The sequence below is a fragment of the Rhinoraja longicauda genome, chromosome 7 (genome assembly GCF_053455715.1).
Source record: "Rhinoraja longicauda isolate Sanriku21f chromosome 7, sRhiLon1.1, whole genome shotgun sequence".
Lineage (NCBI taxonomy): Eukaryota > Metazoa > Chordata > Chondrichthyes > Rajiformes > Arhynchobatidae > Rhinoraja > Rhinoraja longicauda.
This window is the reverse complement of record NC_135959.1, coordinates 62,321,455-62,343,050: the sequence shown is the minus strand read 5'-3', so window position 1 is coordinate 62,343,050 and position 21,596 is coordinate 62,321,455. Positions and strand designations below refer to the sequence as shown.

Sequence of the window (21,596 nt, the reverse complement as noted above, 5' to 3'; positions counted from 1 at the left end):
TTTAAAGTAGTATTTATTTATTGCAAGTCACTTAACATACATTGATCAGCATGGGGCCCCTATGCTCGTGGGCCCCCGGGCAAGTGCCCATCAGGCCTATGCGTTAAGACGGCCCTGGGCGACTGTCCGATGGTGGAGACAAGTACCATCACAATAATTAAAAGTAGCCAGAAGAGCACTTGAATCTTCAAGATGTAGAAGGCTACAAGCCTAATGCTGGAAAGTATAGATGGGATCTCAATGGTTGGCATGGATATTGGCAGGCTGAAGGGCCTGTTTCTGTGCTCTTTCTCTTTGCGTTTATGAATGCCTTGGGTATCAAGGCTCCCTACCCTTGTTCACCTTCTCCCACTCTCATCTCAGTGAAGCCAAATAATACAGATAATACCAAAGATAGACACAAAGTGCTGGAGTAACTCAGTGGGTCAGGCATCTCTGCAGAAAAAGGATGGGTGGCGATTTGAGTTGGAACCCTTCTTCAGACTGAAAGTAGAGGAGGAAACTAGAGGTAGGAAAAGGCCAAAATAGATCGGGATGGCTGAGGGAGGGTAGGGCCCATTGTTGGCGGGGGAAGAGATAATAACAACGGGATACAAGGATGGCAACAGTGGAACTAGTTAGACGACTGGGATGGGGGGGGGGGGGGGGGTGGGGGGAGGGTTTGCAGGGAATTCATACTTGAAATTAGAGAAATCAACGTTGATTTTGAGAAATTTAAATCAGCAGCTGCAGTTACTTTCTACGCAACCCAGATAATATAATCCTCTGATGCAGGGTCTCAATCGGAAACCCCTCCTATCACTCGGTCTCCATAGATGCTGCCTGATCCGCTGAGTTACTCCAGAAATGAGTGTTTCTTTGCTCAGGATTCTGACATCTGCAGTCTCTTGAGTCTCAAAACACCCCCCTGTTTTCTGATCTCCTCTATTAGATCTGGATAATATTCTGAAACTTTAATGCAATTGCTCAGAAGTCCAAAGAAAGACGAGGAATCCCTCTTGGAAACCCACGCAAAAGAACCGGAATGCATAAATGAGTAAGCGAGGATACTTGCCTACACAAACGAATCAGAAACACGAAGTGGAAATGCTCTCGGGTTTAAAAATGTTTTTTTTTTTAAATCCAGGGCAAGTCGATAGCGATTCCAATGAAGAGGTTTTTATGTTATTTGGGCAAGACGTCGGCACTATCTGTATTCCACAGGAAACCGAACTGAATTAATGAATAAAATTCCTCACGTAAACTTGAATGGCTACTTGAAATAAAGACCTAACAGCAGTACCGTTGAAGAATGATTGCTGGCTGACAAAATGGCAATGATTGCAGACGATGTCCCGTTTAAAAAAAAAAGTTAATGGCTGGTTAGGGTTGGTGGGCAATGCAAAAATAATTCTGCTGTTTTTTAACATTTGTAAATAACTATATTTTTGAATACAACGAAAATGAAAATGAATGTCAAGGGGGCAATGTAACGCTGAAATATACAGCAAAGCTTCGGCGGGGGGGGGGGAAGAGAGATTTAAGAAATTGGAGAGTTCAATCTTTGCTTGCAACAGAGTGAGACGTACACTGAGATGAAAATACAGCCCAGCGTGATACTATGCAGATCTTCCAACAGAAAAAAAAAAGGAGCGACGATAAAGAGACGTCACTGTGCGAAGGCGGCCAAGGCATCAATTGGTTACAGGACGTGTCACCTTGTGCGTGGGTTTCAGCTGGCTTCGTGTATAAAAGAGCTCGCATCATAATCTCTCGGCGGCAGCGAGATGTTGGCTCAATACGACCCTAAACACACTCCACTACCGCACAAACCGAGCAGCACTTTCTAAAAAGGAGTGATTCACAAAGCGGCTTCTTATCTAAGACCGAACAGAGCAGAGCAGATGACGGCATCGCTGCAACTTTTCAGAAGGCAACTTTGCCAAGATTTGGGGTCTTTATAAATCCAGAGACTTTGTGTGGGGGTTTAAAAAAAAAAAAAATGTAAACGTGATAATGACCCGTTACATGTGGCTGTCTCTCCCTCACTTGACCAAAGCTTTTCAAAGATCAAACAACTTACTTAACATCAGTTTCTCGGGATTGTCTTTAATGTCTAACAGGTCGACTTTCTTTCCGTGGGGCAACTTTACTCTGGACGATTGGGAGAGCTTTGTAGGATCGGCTAAATACGAGGCAGAATCTCAAAATGCAACCGTCAAGGCTTTGCTTATCGCGGCATATTCGGTCATGATAGTTACCTCCCTCTTTGGGAATGTTCTTGTGTGCCAAGTCGTGATAAAGAACAAACGGATGCACTCTGTCACCAGCCTGTTCATTGTTAATCTCGCCGTATCGGACATCATGATAACTCTTCTTAACACTCCTTTTACACTGGTAAGACCACAGTTATGTATTAAAGGGCGGGGGTGCGGTGTTTAAACTTAATCGCTTTCGTTTGCTCGTTTCATAAGAAAGGGGGGGAGAGAGAAAACGGGGGAATTATAGACCAGTTAGCCTTACATCGGTAGTGGGGAAGATGCTGGAGTCGATTATTAAAGATGTTACAGAGCAGCCCACTTGAAAAGCAGTGAAGGGATCGGTCAAAATCAGCATGGATTTGTGAAGGGGAAATCATGCCGGACTAAACTTCTGGAATTTTTTGTGGATGTAACAAGTAGAATGGATAAGGGAGAACCAGTGGATGTGGTGCATCTGGACTTTCAAAAAAGCCTTTGACAAGGCCCCACACAAGAGATGAGTGTGCAAAATTAGAGCACATGGTATTGGGGGTAGGGTGTTGACATGGATGGAGAACTGGTTGGCAGACAGGAAGCAAAGAGTAGGAATTAACGGGTCCTTTCCAGAATGGCAGGCAGTGACTAATGGGGTGACTTAGATAGGTTGGGTGAGTGGGCAGATGCATGGCAGGTGCAATATAATGTTGATAAATGTGAGGTTATCCACTTTGGTGGCAAGAACAGGAAGGCAGATTATTATCCGAATGATGTCAGATGAGGAAAAGGGGAGGTGCAAAGAGACCTGGGTGTGCTTGTACATCAGTCACTGAAAGTAAGCATGCAGGTACAACAGGCAGTGAAGAAAGCCAATGGCATGTTAGCCTTCTTTGTGAGAGGATTTGAGTTCAGGAGCAAGGATGTCCTACTGCAGTTGTACAGGGCCCTGGTGAGGCCGTACCTGAAGTATTGTGTGCAATTTTGTCTCCCAATTTGAAGAAGGACATTATTGCTATTGAGGGAGTGCAACGTAGGTTCACCAGGTTAATTCCCGGGATGGCAGGACTGACATATGATGAAAGAATGGGTCGACTGGGCTTGTATTTAGGAGGAATTTAGAAGGATGAGAGGGGATCTTACAGAAACATATAAAATTCTTAGAGGATTGGACAGGGTAGTTGCAGGAAAAATGGTCCCGATGTTGGGGGAGTCTAGAACCAGGGGTCACAGTTTGAGAATAAGGGTAAGGCCATTTAGGACTGAGATGAGGAAAACCTTTTTTACCCAGAGAGTTGTGAATCTGTGGAATTCTCTGCCACAGAAGGCAGTGGAGGCCAATTCACTGGATGTTTTCAAAAGAGAGTTAGATTTAGCTCTTAGGGCTAAGGGAATCAAGGGATATGGAGAAAAAGCTGAAACGGGGTACTGATTTTGGATGATCAGCCATGATCGTATTGGGGGGGGGGAGGGGGAGCTGGGGGGGGGGGAGGGGGGAGCTGGGGGGAGGAGGGGGGAGCTGGGGGGGGTAAACTGGAGACGAGAAAAGGCCAGCACAAAAACCAACACCTGCAGTTCCTTTTTAAACATAACTAATGGGAATGGATTATCGATAGTCTGCTGGGATTCAGTGGGCCGAAGGGACTGTTTCCATACTGTATCTTTCAATTCAATTCAAGACCATAGCCATTCATTTCCTTTCGCTTCTTGTTGGCACAAGTAACACAAGTAAAATCCAGGTTTTACCATATTGTTATGATTTCCTCTACATTTTCACCCGAGCAAACTGGGCTCAAAATATGTCGGTGCAGACAGTAACAGCGAAGTTAAGACTATGTTCTAAAACATGCATCTTTATGCGTCTCTGATTGTACACTATGCCCAGTAACAAACAGATTCAAGTAAAATATTAAAAAACATTAAAAGTAATTATTTTGCTTTACATCTCATCATTCATAAGTTCATAATTTCTTGGAGCAAAATAAGGCCATTCGGCCCATCATGTCTACTTTGCTGATCTGCCTTTCCCTCTCAACCCTATTCTCCTACCTTCGCCTCATAACCCTGACACACTGACTAATCAAAAACCTGTCAATCTCCGCCTTAAAATTTATCAATTGACTTGGCCACAACATTTGTGGCAATGAATTCCACAGATTCACCACCCTCTGACTACAGAAATTCCTTCTCATCTCCACATTCGTGTGTTTGGAGGGTAAAACCAAGACTGTATCCATGCTGCTTGAATGTAACATATGACCCATTTGTAGAGTCCAAATACTGAAAGAGTGTACGAAGGCAACTGTAGATGCTGGTTTACACAGAAGATAGATACAAAATGATGGAGAAACTCAGCAGGGCAGGCAGCATCTCTGGAGAGGAATGGATAAATGAAACTTTCTTCAGTCTGAAGAAGGGTCTCAACCAGAAACGTCGCCCATTCCTTCTCTCCAGAGATTCTGCCTGTCCCGCTGAGTTACTCAAGCATTTTGTGCCTATCTTCGGTGTAAGCCAGCATCTGCAGGTTTTTCCTACACAAAACCCGACGTAAGATCACGGAGTAGTACCCCATCTTCCTGCGAGGTGCATTGTAACTGGCAGTAATCTTAGATAACCAGCCTTTCCTGTTTGTGTTAGAAGCAGCCGTTTCTGATCTAAGGTCTCCATCTGTAACGTTCATACCCACCCCCCTCCCTCTACAGATGCTGCCTGCTTTCTGTCTATTTCCTGCATACCCTTTTTTTCAGATTACTTGTGTAGTGCATCTCACAGCACGTTCTGTTATAATGACCTTCATTCGTCTATTGAGTAGAAGTGCAACCGTGCTCTCCAACCCATCATAGACATTCATTCCCCTTATCTCTCACCACCTTCCCTGCACCACTCACACCAGCCCCTGAAACGCCTCCGTTTTCTCACTTTTCCAGTTTTCATGAAGGGTCATAGACGGGAATTGTTACCTCTGCTCCTCTCTCCACTGGTGCAGTCTCAGCCATTCCTAGCACTTTCTGCTTTAGTGGTCATGGAGCTTTAACAGCACAGAAACTGGCCCTTTGGCCCAACTTCTCCATGCCGGCCAAGTTGGCATTCTGGGCTGGTCCCATCTGTCCAAATGTGTTTTGTATGTTGTATCCGCTTCTGTAGTTTCCTCGGGCAGCTCGTTCCAGGCATGAACTACCCTCTGAATGAAAATGTTGCTCCTGGGATTCTACTTGTATCTCTCATCACCTGAAGCCTCTGCTCTCTAGTTTTAGAATCCTCTATCTTGGGAAAGGGACTCTGAGCGGGATAGAGGATTAAAAGATTCGAAACCTTTATTTTAAACTGTGCACTTTTCCCCATTGGAAGCCAGTATCTCTGGTAGGCATTCTACATACAGCGTGCCCCTTAGTGAATAGCGTGGGCAACACGCAGTTGAAGGCAAACACAAAAGGTTGGGGCAACTCAATGGGTCAGGCAGCAAATCTGGAGAAAAGGAATGGGTGAAAACGTCCCTCCAGATATGCTGCCTGACCCGCTGAGTTACTCCAGCCTTTCGGGTCTGTCTTCGGTTTTAACCAGCATCTGCAGTTCCTGCCTGCCCACAATAATAGCGAACTGGCATTAATCCATCGCACAGTGTACGTGTTTTTCACGGCATGTGAAGCATTGCGTGAGTTATCTTCTACTTTTGTTCAACAGGTCCGGTTCGTTAACAGTACGTGGGTGTTCGGGACGGTCATGTGCCACATCAGCCGCTTTGCTCAGTACTGTTCATTGCACGTCTCCACACTCACCTTGACCGCCATCGCCTTGGACAGGCATCAGGTAACTACTGCCCTTGCAAAGAGACCTGCCTATGCTCCCCAGAACATTTCTACGCGCCCACTGTCAATTTTGAATGTACCTACAGCTCACAGTCATCAATACAAACGCAGAACCTATACCATTGTTCTGAATAACATAACAGTATTCAGAGGTTTTAGGTGTAGGAAGGAACTGCAGATGCTGGATTAAACCGAAGGTAGACACAAAATGCTGGAGTAACTCAGCGGGACAGGCAACATCTCTGGATAGAAGGAATGGGTGACGTTTCGGGTCGAGACCCTTCTTACGCTTTAACGATTAGAAGTGTCACTATATTCAACCAACTTGGCAATAAGATGCCATTTAAACTTAACGATTTATCTGGTTGATGGGTATTTGCATAAGATTAATGGTGCCTCTTTAAAATACCCTTTCAATTAGCTGTCCCGACCAATATCACCCATCTCAAAATAGACCAGGGCTGAGAAATACTTAATAGAGAGGTTATGGAAGTGGAAAATCAGTATCCTAAAACATTGATTACCCCCCCCCTCCCCAGAAAATGCTGCAAATATTTAGCAGATCAGGCAGCATCAGTGGAAATAAGAAACAGCTTACGTTTTGGACCGAAGTCTCTTCGCCCCAACTCTGTTTCTCTTTCCACGGATGCTGCCTGAACTGCCCAGTGTAGTTTTAGATTTCCAGCATCGCTGAAGTAATACCTGGAGAAGTTTGCAACAGACTGGATTTGTGCAGTCACAGTGAATCACTGGCATCAGCGGGAACCCTGGAAATAGCTGGCTGAAAACCCCACTGAATCGATGCTTTCAGCGGTGAATGTTGGCTTTGCATTGACGTAGCCCGTGTGAGTGGATGTGCCTCCTATTCCCACCAATCTCATCGAGCACATTTTCTTTTCTGTAATACCTGAGCGTTTCACAATTCAGTGCTTTACAAAACCTACCCACAAACAGTACGTACAATCTCAGAGGCATGGCCACACAAGACAAGCCCGGTGCCCAATGCCTTTGGGAGCGGCAATCCGCATCACTTGCGATAACATCACGCCCAGTATCTCTTGTGCAGAATTGTACCGTGATCCGACATCAGCAGCTGGAGCATGTATTCATTTTGTGGTCCGGCTACCAATGCCCTGAAATGCCGCAGTGAATAGAGACCGCATGCTCGGTTGCTACTGGACACCTCGACCCAGCCAGCCGATTCCCATTTTAATCTCAAAATGCTGGAGTAACTCAGCAGGTCAGGCAGCATCTCGGGAGAGAAGGAATGGGTGACGTTCACCCATTCACCCAACGTCACCCATTCCTTCTCTCCCGAGATGCTGCCTGACCTGCTGAGTTACTCCAGCATTTTGTGAATAAATCGATTTGTACCAGCATCTGCAGTTATTTTCTTATATCCCATTTTAATCTCTTCGAAAGTAACAAACGCAACATAAAGCATCGGATAATTTGCACCAAGTGACTAGGCTAAAAGCAAAAGAAAACTTTTTTTGGGGGAAACATTTAATCTGTTCAGAACTTAGAGCAAAGCCCTGGGATGCCCTCACGCCGATCTGAACGCCCTCATCTACAGAGCATCTACACAGAACATCTTGTCCTGATAAGAGATTCGTGTTTAAAAAGGATAGAATATTTATGTCTTCGCTTAAATCGATGGTGATTATTAATAGTTAATTTATTTTAAGTGACGGTATCCATCACCTAAAACACACAGCGACTCAATGGTTCCTGATTGTAAAGTCCTTGCTCGTTTGCCTTTCTTGCTTCTAATGTCCATTCCCGCGTTTTTAATTTCAATTACCCTACCATGAAAATGTTTTGGAAGTCAGCCAATTAAAATGCAAAATCAATGCATGCAACAGCGCAATGAATCACAGGGCATGGCCTCTGCAGGTTAGGTTCTGCGGCCGCTGCCTCGATTGGCGTCAGAAGAAATGTTATTTTGTTTCTAGACTGCAAATAAAGCGGTGCTGCAGCCAACGATTCCAGCCCCGCCTTCGTATCCGATGCAGCCGAGCAGAAGGTGGGGGAGCCTTGCACAAGCGTCCTCACTGCCGCCCCCTCCAAATAATTACATCAGCTCGCTGCATTGCCAGAGCGAGTCATTCTAAATCCGTCTAGTTTTCCCCAGGATCACCTTTCCTTTCCGAATTACGCTGAGACCTGCAATTAATTAATTTCATAATGAAAATAAACTCATGGCTCCTGAAATACACCGTCTTGTGCCGTCAGTTTCAAAATTCCACCGCTATTGTGTTAGCTGGGCATTGATTTACATAATGCAATGAAATCTCGAAGGGAGGAAATTCAAATAAAACATTTCATGTTAGTAAATCATCACTTGATGTCGTGGTAAAATCATAGGGGGAAGGCAAAGGCAGAATAATTTGTCGGCATCAAATGGATTGCACAAATTTATTCCCAGTGTTGGAAGTTAATTGTTATATTTTGTGCAGGTTATAATGCATCCCCTAAAACCACGCATGTCAACTGCTAAAGGTGTACTCTATATCATCATCATCTGGATTATGGCCAGCTGTTTCTCTCTTCCACATGCCATCTATCAAAAGCTCTTCAAATTTGAATACAGGTGAATACATTGAGAAATACTTACCTTCATTGGCTCGCTTATCTTCGGTATGTTGGTATTAAAAGACTATTATTTAACAGAAATTATGTTCTATTCACTGGTAGCTCTCACGTCACTAACGATTGTATGAATAAGTCGAAACATTAAATATTGTAAATGTAGTGTATTTGGGAAGAAGGTGATGGTGGATTTCTGATTTCCAACTGCATGGGAGTTTTACTCTGGGTCTGTGGTGGAGAAATTAACGGAGATTGACTGTTTTGATTAGTCAGCAAAGAATGGTGATAGACTAACCAGGTGCATTCCCTTTAGTTTCCTTTAGTTTCTACAGTGTCAGCTTTTAGTGTACCAGCCGGGCTGACACCTCAATAACATTCTGACAGGACTTGTTCTTCCGGATAAGATATTAAAATGAGGCTATATCCTATCTTCATAAGACATAGGAGTAGAATTAGGCCATTCAACCCATCGAGTTCGCTCTGCCATTCAATCTTGGCTGAACCTGTCTTCTCTGATGATCTTACAATATCTCACAATACCGTGCAGAAATAAAAACTTCAGTCCTTTTGGCTAACATTCATCTCTTCACCAGTGTCTCAGAAAACGGCTTATCTGATCATACCAATTTCTGTCCTTGTTGGGATCTTGCCTCTGCATTATAACAATCATTGGCAAAGTATTGACAAAGAGTGTGACTGCTCTTTATCTATTCTCCTATTTTATTTGCATTTAACTGCATATAAGGTTAACTTGAAAGTAGTTTTGAAATATATAACATATAATGGCAACTTTATATTGTGAACGCTGATCAAACCCAACATGAATCATTGAAAATAGATACAAAATGCTGGAGTAACTCAGCAGGACAGGTAGCATCTCTGGAGAGAAGGAATGGGTGACGTTTCAGGTCGAGACCCTTCTTCAGACTGGGAATCAGGGGAGAGGGTGACACTGACATAAGGAAGGGTAATGTGTGAAAACGAGACATCAAAAGAGATGGAGACAAGGAAAATGTAGTATACATAATCGTTAGCTAGGTGAAGGTGAAATGAAAGCAAAGCAAACAGATAAAATGTGACAACAAAGCAAATAGAGATTTGTCGTGGAAACTTACTACAGAATCTCCTTACCTTGAACGTTTTCTGTGGAGTAAAGTATACTTATTGTAAAATTAAGTTGGGCATTGAATTCAGTTATGTTTTCCTTGTAACTTAATGTAAAAGTCTTTCCCATCATTATGAAATGTGGTGAGAAGGATTTGTTTAAAGAATTACAGTTAGTACTGATAATCAAACTATTGATTTCTGGTTATGGTGGAAAGTGGAAGGAAAAGTCAGGTAAAATATCTAAAAAAAATCTCAGAAATTTCCACAGTCCAATTAAAATACATTAAGTTAGTTTATTCGGTTATCATAAACTATTGATCACAGCGATGATCTTCTGTTTTCCATTGCAGTAAAGAAAAGATTCGGAGTCTGTGTGTCCCAGATTTTCCAGAGCCAGCGGATTTGTTCTGGAAGTACCTGGATTTGGCCACGTTTATCATGTTGTATGTGCTACCCCTTTTAATCATCACTATCACCTACACCACTGTTGCCAAGAAGTTATGGCTTCGCAATGCAATCGGGGATGTGACAACAGAGCAATATTTTGCACATCGACGGAAAAAGAAAAAGACGATTAAAATGCTGATGCTGGTTGTGGTGGTATTTGCTGTCTGTTGGTTTCCACTGAACTGTTATGTTGTCCTCATATCTAGTCAAATCATTCATACCAACAATGCTCTTTATTTTGCTTTCCACTGGTTTGCCCTGAGCAGCACTTGCTATAACCCATTCATCTATTGCTGGCTAAATGAGAGTTTTCGTTTAGAACTTAAGTCTCTCTTAAATATATTCAGAAAAGAACGTGGAGTGCAGGAGCATATCCTTCCTTCCATGCCCCCTTCTTACAGGTTAGCATGGCCAGAACAGAGTAACTGCAAGAAGAGACAAGATCCGCAGAGTCTTCGCTCAAACAGTAACATCCAGTCAGGAAGGACAGATATTTCATCAGTTGAGCCAATAGTAACGATGAGCTAAAAATGATAGACCTGCCAATTTCTATCATCATCTTACAAAAAAGTAGTGTAATATCTAGTTCTAAAGAGTTGATCTATTACAGTGCAATTGTACAGAATATTTTTATGCTTTATAAAATAGGTCAGCATTATTGAAAGTAATTGTTCATCAAATATCTTAAGTGCAACAACTTGCATTGTTCCAAAACATTCATCAATGTGCAAATGAAGATTAATTAGCATTGCCAAAGAGGAGGAAGGGGAGTCTGGCATTCTTACCAACCAACGACCTACACTGAAGTGGATGTATGTTAAGGGGAGACAGGATAAGAAGTTATTGTTGGTAGTACCATTAGGCAACTGCATCTCGGCTACAGGAAACTAAGTTTAATTCTGACCTTAGGTGCTATCTCTGTGGACTTTTTGTGCCCTCATTAATACTCTCATGGATGTTCCAGTTTCCCCCCAGGTCCGCCCAAATCTCAAAGATGACGGGTGTCAGGGGTTATGGGGAAAAGGTTGGAGAAAGGGGTTAGGAGGGAGAGATAGATCAGCCATGATTGAATGGCAGAGTAGACTTGATGGGCTGAATGGCCTAATTCTGCTTCTATTACTTATGGTCTTATGACTTGGAAGCTTGATTGGCTGTTGTAAATTATCCCTAGTAGAGGTAGAGGTTAAAAAAAAAAGGATTCAGGGGGAAACTGAAGGGCGTCTGAGAAAAAGCAAGTTGCAAGGATATAGGAAAATATGGTGAGTGGTAATGTGATAGATGGGATTGCTTTGCTGAGTGATGACGTGGATTTGATAGGTCGATTCATCTCTTTCCACCTCATATTACGTCAGTTGAATGAAATGCACTTAGAAGTAAGAATGCACGGCTTGGACATCTGCAGAATAGTCAGTGCCTTTAAAGTTGAATGTAGAAGTATAGAAGAAGAATAAAACAACTACATAATGAATACGAGCTAAAAATATAAATATATAAAACAGCTTCTTATGGACTTTTGTTATAACAATAGGACATAATACTAAGCAGTTAAAGAGTATTGGCAAAGATGAGCAAGAAACTGTACGGTCAAAATCGGAACAGACTCTATTGAATTATTTAACGTGAAGACAAACTGCATAGGTTTTAAACAAGTCATTCAACATTGTGGGTAGACTTTACCAACGTGCTTGTCAAGTGCATGAACTGGGAATTCAGGCACAGATGTCAACAGAGCTTATTACATTTTCCATCAATTTGTTTCAATGGTTTCAAAATCCTGAGAGACCAGCCAGCCTCTGTGACTCAAATCCTGATGACTTATTCTGGGTGCACAACATATTAATGTGTGAATTTGTAGAATCTACCATGAGAAGCATCAGGTATTGTATTAAACTTGTATTTGATTACTGAACGCACACTGTAAAGAGTTTATTCTGTTTCATGATCTATTTATAACATCTACATTGAACTTCTTTAAGACATGGAATTTTTGTTTATAGATATTTTAATAATTTATAAAACTGTAAAAAAAATGCTGTGATGTCCACACTTGAGATAAAAATTCTGATCTGATACACAAACACATGGTGCAAAAACTGCTAATTAAAGACGGGAATGTCTTGAATTTTGAAGCTGGTGATTGCATAGGAAACCCAGTATAGAAATTGCGATTGGATAAAATGGTAACACCAATGGCTCAAGATGATGCATTAAATATTTAAAATTGTAACCAATTATTTAATTATTAATATGTTAATTCTTTGTTTAAGTATTTTATTTTGTAATCAGATTTTCTTTCAATGAACAAAAATAAACCACGTCTTCTCTTTAAATAGTGTCCAATAATCAAGTTACTTAAAGTCGACATTGCATATCAACATCAAATATCCATTTAGTCCAGAAGTTTTTTTCAGATGTATGTTGAACCAGGTAACCAGCTAACTGGCCTTCCATTTATCAAAGATAGATGTAAAATGTTGGTGTAACTCGGTGGGTCAGGCGGCATCCCTGGAGACCAGGGATTCAGGCCAGAATCATTCTTCAGACTGCTTGGTGGGGGGACGTGAGGAGGGGAGGGGGGGAGGGAGGGGAGGGGGGGAGGGAGGGGAGGGGGGGAGGAGAAGGGGGGGGGGGAGGGGAGGGGGAGTGGAGGGGGGGGAGGGAAAGAAAGCTGGGGTAGAGAAGGGCAGGACAGATGCAGGTAAAGAACATGCTGGTTTAAACTGAAGCTGGAGTAACTCAGTGGGATAGGCAGCATCTCTGGAGAGAAAGAATGGGTGTAACGGACCGCAGGTAGACCCAAATGCAGCACACAGAACCAAGGAAGTAGTTTTAGAATAAGCTTTATTTCTACCTGCTCGTGGTCGGGGACAGAAGACTGAGGCGTTCACCAGGGCCACGACGAGGCGTGAAGGTCAGGAGCAGGCAGGGTCGGCAACGGGAAATCAGTCCAAGAGAGAATGCAGGAGAGTCTTGCATGAGGGCGAGGATCAATCTGGCAAAGAGTGTGTGTGCAGGAAGGGTTTATATGCTGGCTTGATTGGTGATCTGGAGCAGGTGAGTGAACAGGTGAGGGGGGTTGGCTTAACGTGGTGGGCGTGGCTGACAGGTGAGTGAACAGGACAGACTGTGACAATGGGTGATGTTTTGGGTCGAGAACTTTCTTCAAACACAACCCGAAACGTCACCCATTCCTTTTCTCCAGAGATGCTGCCTGTCCCGCTGAGTTACTCCAGAATGTTGTGTTTATCTTCAGTAATAGGTAAACACAGGCAAGGAGATTATTTGATAGGCAGATTGTTGAACATAGGCCAGTGATGCAAAGGTAGGTGTGGCCCGAGAAGATAAAGAGTTGTTAATTGTTAAACTCAGGGTTGGATAAGTTGTGAAACGTGTATCCATTGTAAAAGGTACATGTTGAGGGGGGGAAACTGATGCGAGGTCAGCCATGTTTCAGATGAAGAGAAGGGGGAAGATGATGGGAGGAAAGAGGGGGGGAAGAGGAAGGGGAGATGAGTGGTGGGGGAGAGGGAGAGGTTATTTGGGGAGAAAGGGGAGGGGGAAGGAGGCTGTTGTGGGTTAGCTACTTAAAACAGGAAAGTTCAATGTCTGAAGAAGGGTCTCGACCCAAAACGTCACCCATTCCTTCTCTCCAGAAATACTGCCTGCCCGGCTGAGTTACTCCAGCTTTTTGTGTCTATCTTCGGCTTAAACCAGCATCTGCGGTTCCTTCTTACACAAGTTCAATGTTCATACTGTTTTGTTGTAGGCTGCTCAAGTGGAATATGAGGTGCTGTTTCTCCAGTTGGCATGTGGCCATTTATCATCTGGCTAAAGTTTCATTCGGATTCTTTATTATGTAACCTCCAGATGTGGCCAAGGCAATGGATTCCTAGCTTGCCTCCCACCTCCCATCTCATAAAATTATTCATAAACACTCAGCTGAAAACATCCTCATTTGCACCAAATCCTATTCAGCCATTGCCACTGTTCTCACTGAGCACACAGGCCTCTGATTGAACTGCATCTTATTTTTAAAATTCTACTCCTTGTTTACAATTCTACTCCTTTTTGTGGGCGGCAAGGTCGGCATAGCAGTAGAACTATAGCCTTACAGTGCCAGAGTCAATCCTGACAAGAAGTGCTTGTCTGTACGGATTTTATATGTTATCCCTGTGACCTGAGTGGGTTTTCTCCGAGATCTTCCTTTTTTTCTCCCACACTCCAAAGACGTGCATGTTTGTAGGTTAATTGGCTTGGTGTAAATGTAAAATTGTGCCTAGTGTGTGTAGGATAGTGTAAGTGTGCAGGGATTGCTGGTCGGTACAGCCTCGGTGGGCAGAAAGGCCAGTTTCCGCGCTGTATTTTTAAACTAAACTAAACTAAGTTAAATGCCACTATGATATTGTCTCTCTCTACGTTAGTATCTGTACCTTGTCCTACATCCTCCTGTGATATCTATGGCCTTTCAATTCTGGTCTTACAGGCACCTCAAATTTTGTTCTTTCATTGGTATCATGCCTACAGTTGGCGAGAGCTTAAGACATGTTAGCGCGGTGGTGCAGCGGTAGAGTTGCTGCCTTACAGCGAATCCAGCGCGGGAGCGCCGGGTTTGATCCCGACTACGATGGCTGTCTGTACGGAGATTGGACGTTCTCTCCGTGACCTGCTTGAGTTTTCTCCGAGATCTTCGGTTTCCTCCCACACTCCAAAGACATACAGGTTTGTAGGTTAATTGACTATAAAAAAAATTGTAAATTGCCCCTAGTGGGTGTAGGATAGTGTTGATCCACGATAGCGGGGATCTCTTGTTGGCGCGGACCCGATGGGCCGAAGGGCGTGTTTCCACGCTGTATCTCTAAATTAAACAAAACTAAACGAAACCTGGAATTCCTTTTGTAAACCTCTCGATCTCACTAACTCTCCTGGTGCTCTTTAAAGCATCACCTTAAACCAAATCTAATCTTTACTATTCTTTAATTATTGGTACATAAAACATCAGCATCATTCAGCATCGATTATCATCATGTTGCAATTGGTGGAAGCTTTGCGCTAATTGGTTATGTGTTTCCAAAAATATCAACGCAATTGGAAAGTATTTTGGAAAGCAGATTAGTTTAATTTGGAATAATGTTGGGCACAGAAATCATCGGCCAAAGGGACCGTTCCTATTTGGTAATGTTCTATGTTTCACCTTCTATTCCACAGGCTGTTAAATGGTTTATTTGGAGCAAAATGTGCTATTTAAATGCAGGGCTTTTCCTTTTTTGTCACTTTCATTTTGCTTTCCTCTGCACAGTTATTTCTTGCAATAAATGCAACTAATTCTTTAACCAGAATTGTACACTTTGACCATCGGAACTTGAGACGGAGGGCATTATGAGGGCCCAAGGGCAATATCAACATCATCTATTGCTTCTTGTAAGAGTTAGGTGACAGGAAAGTTTGTAATCCTAACACAAGTTAAATTCACCAACACTCATTCATGTGTTTCAGAGAACGTAAGATAAGAATTTGCCTTTGGAAACATATAATCTTTATAGTAAATGATAGTGCCAGGATAAAAATCAAGTTGTAACATTAACTATAAATTGAATGGAATAAACCAATTTGTGCAATCCATGTGAATTGATTTATGTTTTGAAATTTCTGGTGTTTTGAAGGGTGTCCTCTACTCTACCTCAGAAAAAAAGCAGTTGGATTTTAAATGGAAAGGCGTGGCCAATATCCCATGTAACTTGAGGTGTCCTAATAACTCCATTGAATGTTCATACATGTGATATTCTAAGTGTAGCTGGCACTAATAAAGAAATAATCTCTACTATATATAAAGTAATCCCTCATTGAAACATTTTCTATTATAGAAGAATCTTTGATTTCTTGGCTAAACTTCTTAACTTCTAAACTGTAACGAATCCTCCAAGCACAACATTTTGAGGTAGACACAAAATGCTGGACTACCGCAACGGGTCAGGCAGCATCTCTGGAGAAAACGGATAAGTTCATAAGTTCATGTGATCGGAGCAGAATTTGGCCATTCGGGCCATCCAGTCTACTGGAATACCATTACACTGGAATTTAGACGGATAAGAGGGGATCTTATCGAAACGTATAAGATTATTAAGGGGTTGGACATGTTAGAGGCAGGAAACATGTTCCCAATGTTGGGGGAGTCCAGAACAAGGGGCCACAGTTTAAGAATAAGGGGTAGGCCATTTAGAACGGAGATGAGGAAAAACTTTTTCAGTCAGAGAGTTGTGAATCTGTGGAATTCTCTGCCTCAGAAGGCAGTGGAGGCCAATTCTCTGAATGCATTCAAGAGAGAGCTAGATAGAGCTCTTAAGGATATCGGAGTCAGGGGGTATGGGGAGAAGGCAGGAACGGGGTACTGATTGAGAATGATCAGCCATGATCACATTGAATGGCGGTGCTGGCTCGAAGGGCCGAATGGCCTACTCCTGCATCTATTGTCTATTGTCTACTCTGCCATTCAATTATGGCTGATAAATCTTTCCTTCTTAACCACATTCTCCTGCCTTCTCCCCATTACCTCTGACACTCATACTAATCAAGAATCTATCTATCTCTGCCTTAAAAATATCCATTGACGTCCTCCACAGTCTTCTGCCGCAATGAATTCCTCAGATTCACCACCCTGGTGATAGGTGACATTTCGGGTCAGTTCCCTTTGTCAGACTGATTGTCAGCGGTGGAGGGGGGGTGGGGGGGAGGGGTAGGGGGGGAACTTTATTACAACATTTTGAGATGTCTTTCTCATGCTGATCTATGTGTATCAAGTACAGAAAAAAATGTTTTATGAGGATTATACTTGTAACTAGCAGCACTTGGATTTTCAACCATGATCGTAACACAGCAATACGGATTAGTGCCAAATAATTAAAGCTTTGACTAAATTGTTGTAGGGTGAATGTGACTAATCTGCTTCTTTTCCTCAATAAACAGCTGTACTTTATGCATGTAAAGTAAAGTAGACATAAATCCCAGGGTTTTGTTTACTATTTTATTGAATGGGACAAATGCAATGATGTGTTCGGCACAAAAGAAGCACAAAAGATGTGGGATGCTAAAGAGCGTATTGAGGGATGACAAATTAATTTTTCTCAGAATATTCTCAGTCTTAAATGCAATTTAGGGCTACCTCTGAAATAGCAGTTCATGTGTGTTCCTACCCCAGTATGGACCTGGCCCTGATATATTCATCACCTGCATACAGGGACGATTGATGCAGTCAGGAATGCTAATGCTGCTGTGACCTTTGTTTAGTCACGAGTCAAGAGTGTTTTATTGCCAAATGTCCCAGATCGAACAATGAAATTCTTACTTGCAGCAGCACAACAGAATATGTAAACATAGTACACTGTAAACAATGTAATAAACGAGAGAAAAAAATGTTCAGTGTGTGAATAGTGCTTTTGTTAACCCTTTTCCAGGTCAGAGAGAGTGACTTTACTGGTGTCTCATGTTTTTAAATGTATAAAATTCTCTTCTAGAATATTTACAGCATGTCCCAAAGGTCAGCAAATGACTTTGGGAAATTGCATCATTCAGTTTTGTTGGCACACTTTGAAGCAACTGTGGACAAATATTGATTCATTCCACCAAACTCTTAAAGGAAACCTTTGAAGGTACCATTGAGTTATGAACCAAACTATGCAGAATGTCATTTCATTTCGGTCAGTTACCCAAACATCATTCATTTATCTTCAAATTAGATTTTGTTGACCAAACCAATCAGGAAATGTTCCTGATCTAGTTAACTGTGTGGTGTGGAATCCATGCAGATGGCACAGGGAATGAATCGACCCAGAGATTCATGTAGATTAAGAGATTTAACAAAAGGCAGTATTTTATGGTGTCTTAAGCTTTTAGTAGATGGGGATTCAAATCAAATTAATCTACATGAGCTGTGTCTGTTTGCTCTGTGAAATGGCTATGTTGATTTTTCATATCTGCATCGGCTATGTACTAAATGAATTACACATTTACAAATAGGAAAGTAATTGTTACACATACATTCCAATGGTATTACCTAATGATTCTCCCCAAAAGATTTGTTAGCTTCGACCCCAAATGTTAAAACCCATCACTTATAATATGGATGCAAAAACTTTTGTTTCCATTAAGAGCTAGAGACAGGCTGGGTTGCCCGAGTTGGTTTTATCAATACTTCAGTACTGATGACCAACATTTTAGGGCCAAACAATGGGAGGTGGACAAGTTGTACAGGTTACAGTAAACAAAGTTAATTTTGTTTCTAAACTGTCTAGCTAATGTGCAGAGAAACTAGTCGCAATAAAACAGAATAATTTCCATGGTAAAATCCAGTGTGGAAGAATTAGACAATAGACAATAGACAATAGGTGCCGGAGTAGGCCATTCGGCCCTTTGAGCCAGCACCGCCATTCAATGTGATCATGGCTGATCATTCTCAATCAGTACCCCGTTCCTGCCTTCTCCCCATACCCCCTGACTCCGCTATCCTTAAGAGCTCTATCTAGCTCTCTCTTGAATGCATTCAGAGAATTGGCCTCCACTGCCTTCTGAGGCAGAGAATTCCACAGATTCACAACTCTCTGACTGAAAAAGTTTTTCCTCATCTCCGTTCTAAATGGCCTACCCCTTATTCTTAAACTGTGGCCCCTTGTTCTGGACTCCCCCATATGCATAATGAGAGAGAAAGAGAAAGATGGTGGAGATTTCAATAGTTCGAGTCAGACAGGCATTTCTATAGTTGTGACTCTAGGAATTTACATTGCTTCCCTGGTGCCAGGATCAAGTCTCTCACTGAATGGTTGCAAAACACCTGAAAGGGATCTGATAAAAATCCAGAGATTGTGGATAGTATTGGCATCAACAACACGGATAGACAAAGCGTTGAGGTCCTGCAGGCAGAATGTAAGGAGCTAAGAAAGAATTTAATAAGCAGTAGCTCAAAATGGTAATCTCCTGGTCATTATAATTGCCGCATGCTGGCCAGACAAGAAATAAGAAGGTGGAGCAGTCGAATGAACGGCGAGAATCAGAGAGAAGTCTTTGGATTCCTGAGGAACCCGAACCATTCACAGGAGAGATGGGATGCTTCAAGCCAGGCAGCTTGCAGCTCGTTGGGAATGAGACCAATGAAGAAGGGTCTCAACCTGAAACATCACCCATTCCTTCCCTCCAGAGATGCTGCCCATCCCACTGAGTTACTCCAACATTCTGTGTCTATCTTCTGCCCTGTGGGTTCAGCTGCTGCCATTGAGGAGGATTTAAACTATCTTGGCAGAGGAATGGGATCTGAGGGTAGAATTGGAAGGGAGAAGGAAATACAAATTGGAGTTTCAGGCAAAAGGAAATTTAGGAAGTCCAAGAGAAAGGGGAAGGCAATAGTGCAAGGCAGTGACAGGGATAACAATATCCAGAGAGTTCCTGGAAGGGGGCAGTCTACACAAGCACAAAGGTGAATTATTAAATAGAGTAAAGAAAAAGAATGCAATGAGATTAAAGATTCTTTATCAGAATGCACACAGTCTTTGTAACAATATCAATGTCTGCTGTTTATGATATATATAAATGACCTAGACGTAAATGTAGATGGGTTGGTGAGTAAATTTGCTGAAAACACCAAAATTGGAGGAGTGGCAGACAGTGAGGAAGGCTGTCAGAAGATACAACCAGAAAATATCAGCTGCAGAAATGGACGGAGTTTAACCCGAGCAAGTGCGAAGTGTTGCACTTTGGGAGGTTGAATATAAAGAGAGAATATGTAGTTATTGGCAAGACCCTCAACAGCATTGATGTGCAGAGGGATCTTGGAGTTCAAATTCATAGCTCACTAAAGGTGGCAACACAAGTGGACAGGGTGGTAAAAAGGCGTATTGAATACATGCCTTCATTACTAGGGGCATTGAGTATAAGTGTATAAGTATTGTAGAAAGAGACAAGATTAATTAATGATGTTATAGCAAATAAATCCCTGGGAGATTTGCCTGACGATAACATGGTAGAGTTTCAAATTCCGTTTGAAAGTAAAAACCTGAGTCTGATAAAATGAATAAATTTAATTACAGGCAATTGAAATGGTATGAAGATAGAATTGACTAATGTGAATTGGAAAATAGATTAAAGGGCAAAGGAGTAGGAAATCATTGCTGGGGGGCATTTGGGTGAATGAAATTTCAAAATTCGCAAAGGTTGGGTAGAAGGCACTGTGGGCAAGTTGGTACAATGAAAGTCTGTGTGCAGAGTGTGCTGTTCCATACATGGGTAGCTTTCACAGAGTCATTAGCATTGGAACAGAGATTTGTAAACTGAATGTACATAAATCAAGGAATTACCGTGTTCATATATCAATGGATATCACTGTTCCACACACTCAGTTATGACCTTTATTTGGATTGGCTGTAAGCATCACCCTTCCATTTTGGCATTCAGAATCCATGGCAGATGTTATTTGCCATTCTTACCAGAATATTTAACTTTGTCATTTGACTGAGACATAACATGTCAAGCAAAAGACAACATTATCTTCGCCCACTCCACATTTTACTCTAGATTTGTCAGTGACTAACTTTGAGTGAGTAAATTATTCATAACATTGAATATAATTAAAGAAAAACACAGACCGAACATTTTCCCTTAACATTTACAATGTATTTCCACTGACATTTACGGTGTGCGAACAGTTGCTACAGTTTTGACTGGAGTCAGAGCACAATTCTTTGATAGCTTCAGTCTCAAGCTGTGGTTTTCCTGCCTGTTAGTGACTTCATTGTTAGCTCTGTGTACTGCCATTTGATTATTGAATCAGCATGAATGGATTCTGTCGCCCTATGTTTCTCAACAACTGGTCTCTGGACCATTCGCTCTGCATTAGCAGCCTGACTGATCTGTGCGAGATTGGATGAACAATTGTACACAATGGAATATTTGCAGAAAGCTGACAGAGATCTCTGAATTTCCAGAGTTGAGCAGAATGCCACAAATTGCCAAACAGCTCAGAGTAAGTTAATATTCCAATCCATTTCTATTTTGCGTCAGGTCTTCCAATTAACGTTTTTGCTTGCGTACATTTTTTCGGTTGAAATTCACTGCACTGGCCAACGAGAACATAAAGGATTAGAAATTGCCTAGTTAGACTGTCAAAGGAGGTACAATTATTTTTTTTCAAACGGGTGACAGTTTTTGGAAATGAGCAGAAATGAGGGATGTCATGAGCCAAGTAACGAAAGAGAAGTAAAGCTGCAAAAAGCAAAGAAGCATCTGGCCTTCAATAAAATATACAATACAGCACATATAAATTGTGGGTTTATTTTAGTATTGTGTGCAATTTGGAGTATTGTGTGCAATTTTGGTATCCTAATTTGAGGAAGGACATTATTGCTATTGAAGGAGTGCAGCGTAGGTTCACCAGGTTAATTCCCGGGATGGC

The 21,596-nt window shown here is 42.1% G+C and overlaps 1 protein-coding gene across 1 annotated transcript; it reads left to right on the top strand.

The window, feature by feature from the left end:
* The first annotated feature begins 1,763 nt into the window (after positions 1-1,763).
* On the top strand, positions 1,764-12,470 carry LOC144595579 (G-protein coupled receptor 83-like). The gene is made up of 4 exons (XM_078403141.1): positions 1,764-2,376; positions 5,895-6,020; positions 8,479-8,612; positions 10,069-12,470. Exons 1-4 carry the CDS (start codon positions 1,996-1,998, stop codon positions 10,691-10,693), a joined length of 1,266 nt encoding a protein of 421 aa, XP_078259267.1. The 5' UTR covers positions 1,764-1,995; the 3' UTR covers positions 10,694-12,470.
* The last annotated feature ends 9,126 nt before the right edge of the window (positions 12,471-21,596 follow it).

Bases quoted from the DNA above. Each gene is read 5' to 3' on its own strand.
- LOC144595579 (XM_078403141.1), top strand. From the start codon at position 1,996: ATGACCCGTTACATGTGGCTGTCTCTCCCTCACTTGACCAAAGCTTTT. The intron at 6,021-8,478 runs GTAACTACTGCC...TATTTTGTGCAG, and splicing joins TCGCCTTGGACAGGCATCAG to GTTATAATGCATCCCCTAAA. The intron at 8,613-10,068 runs GTGAATACATTG...TTTCCATTGCAG, and splicing joins CTCTTCAAATTTGAATACAG to TAAAGAAAAGATTCGGAGTC.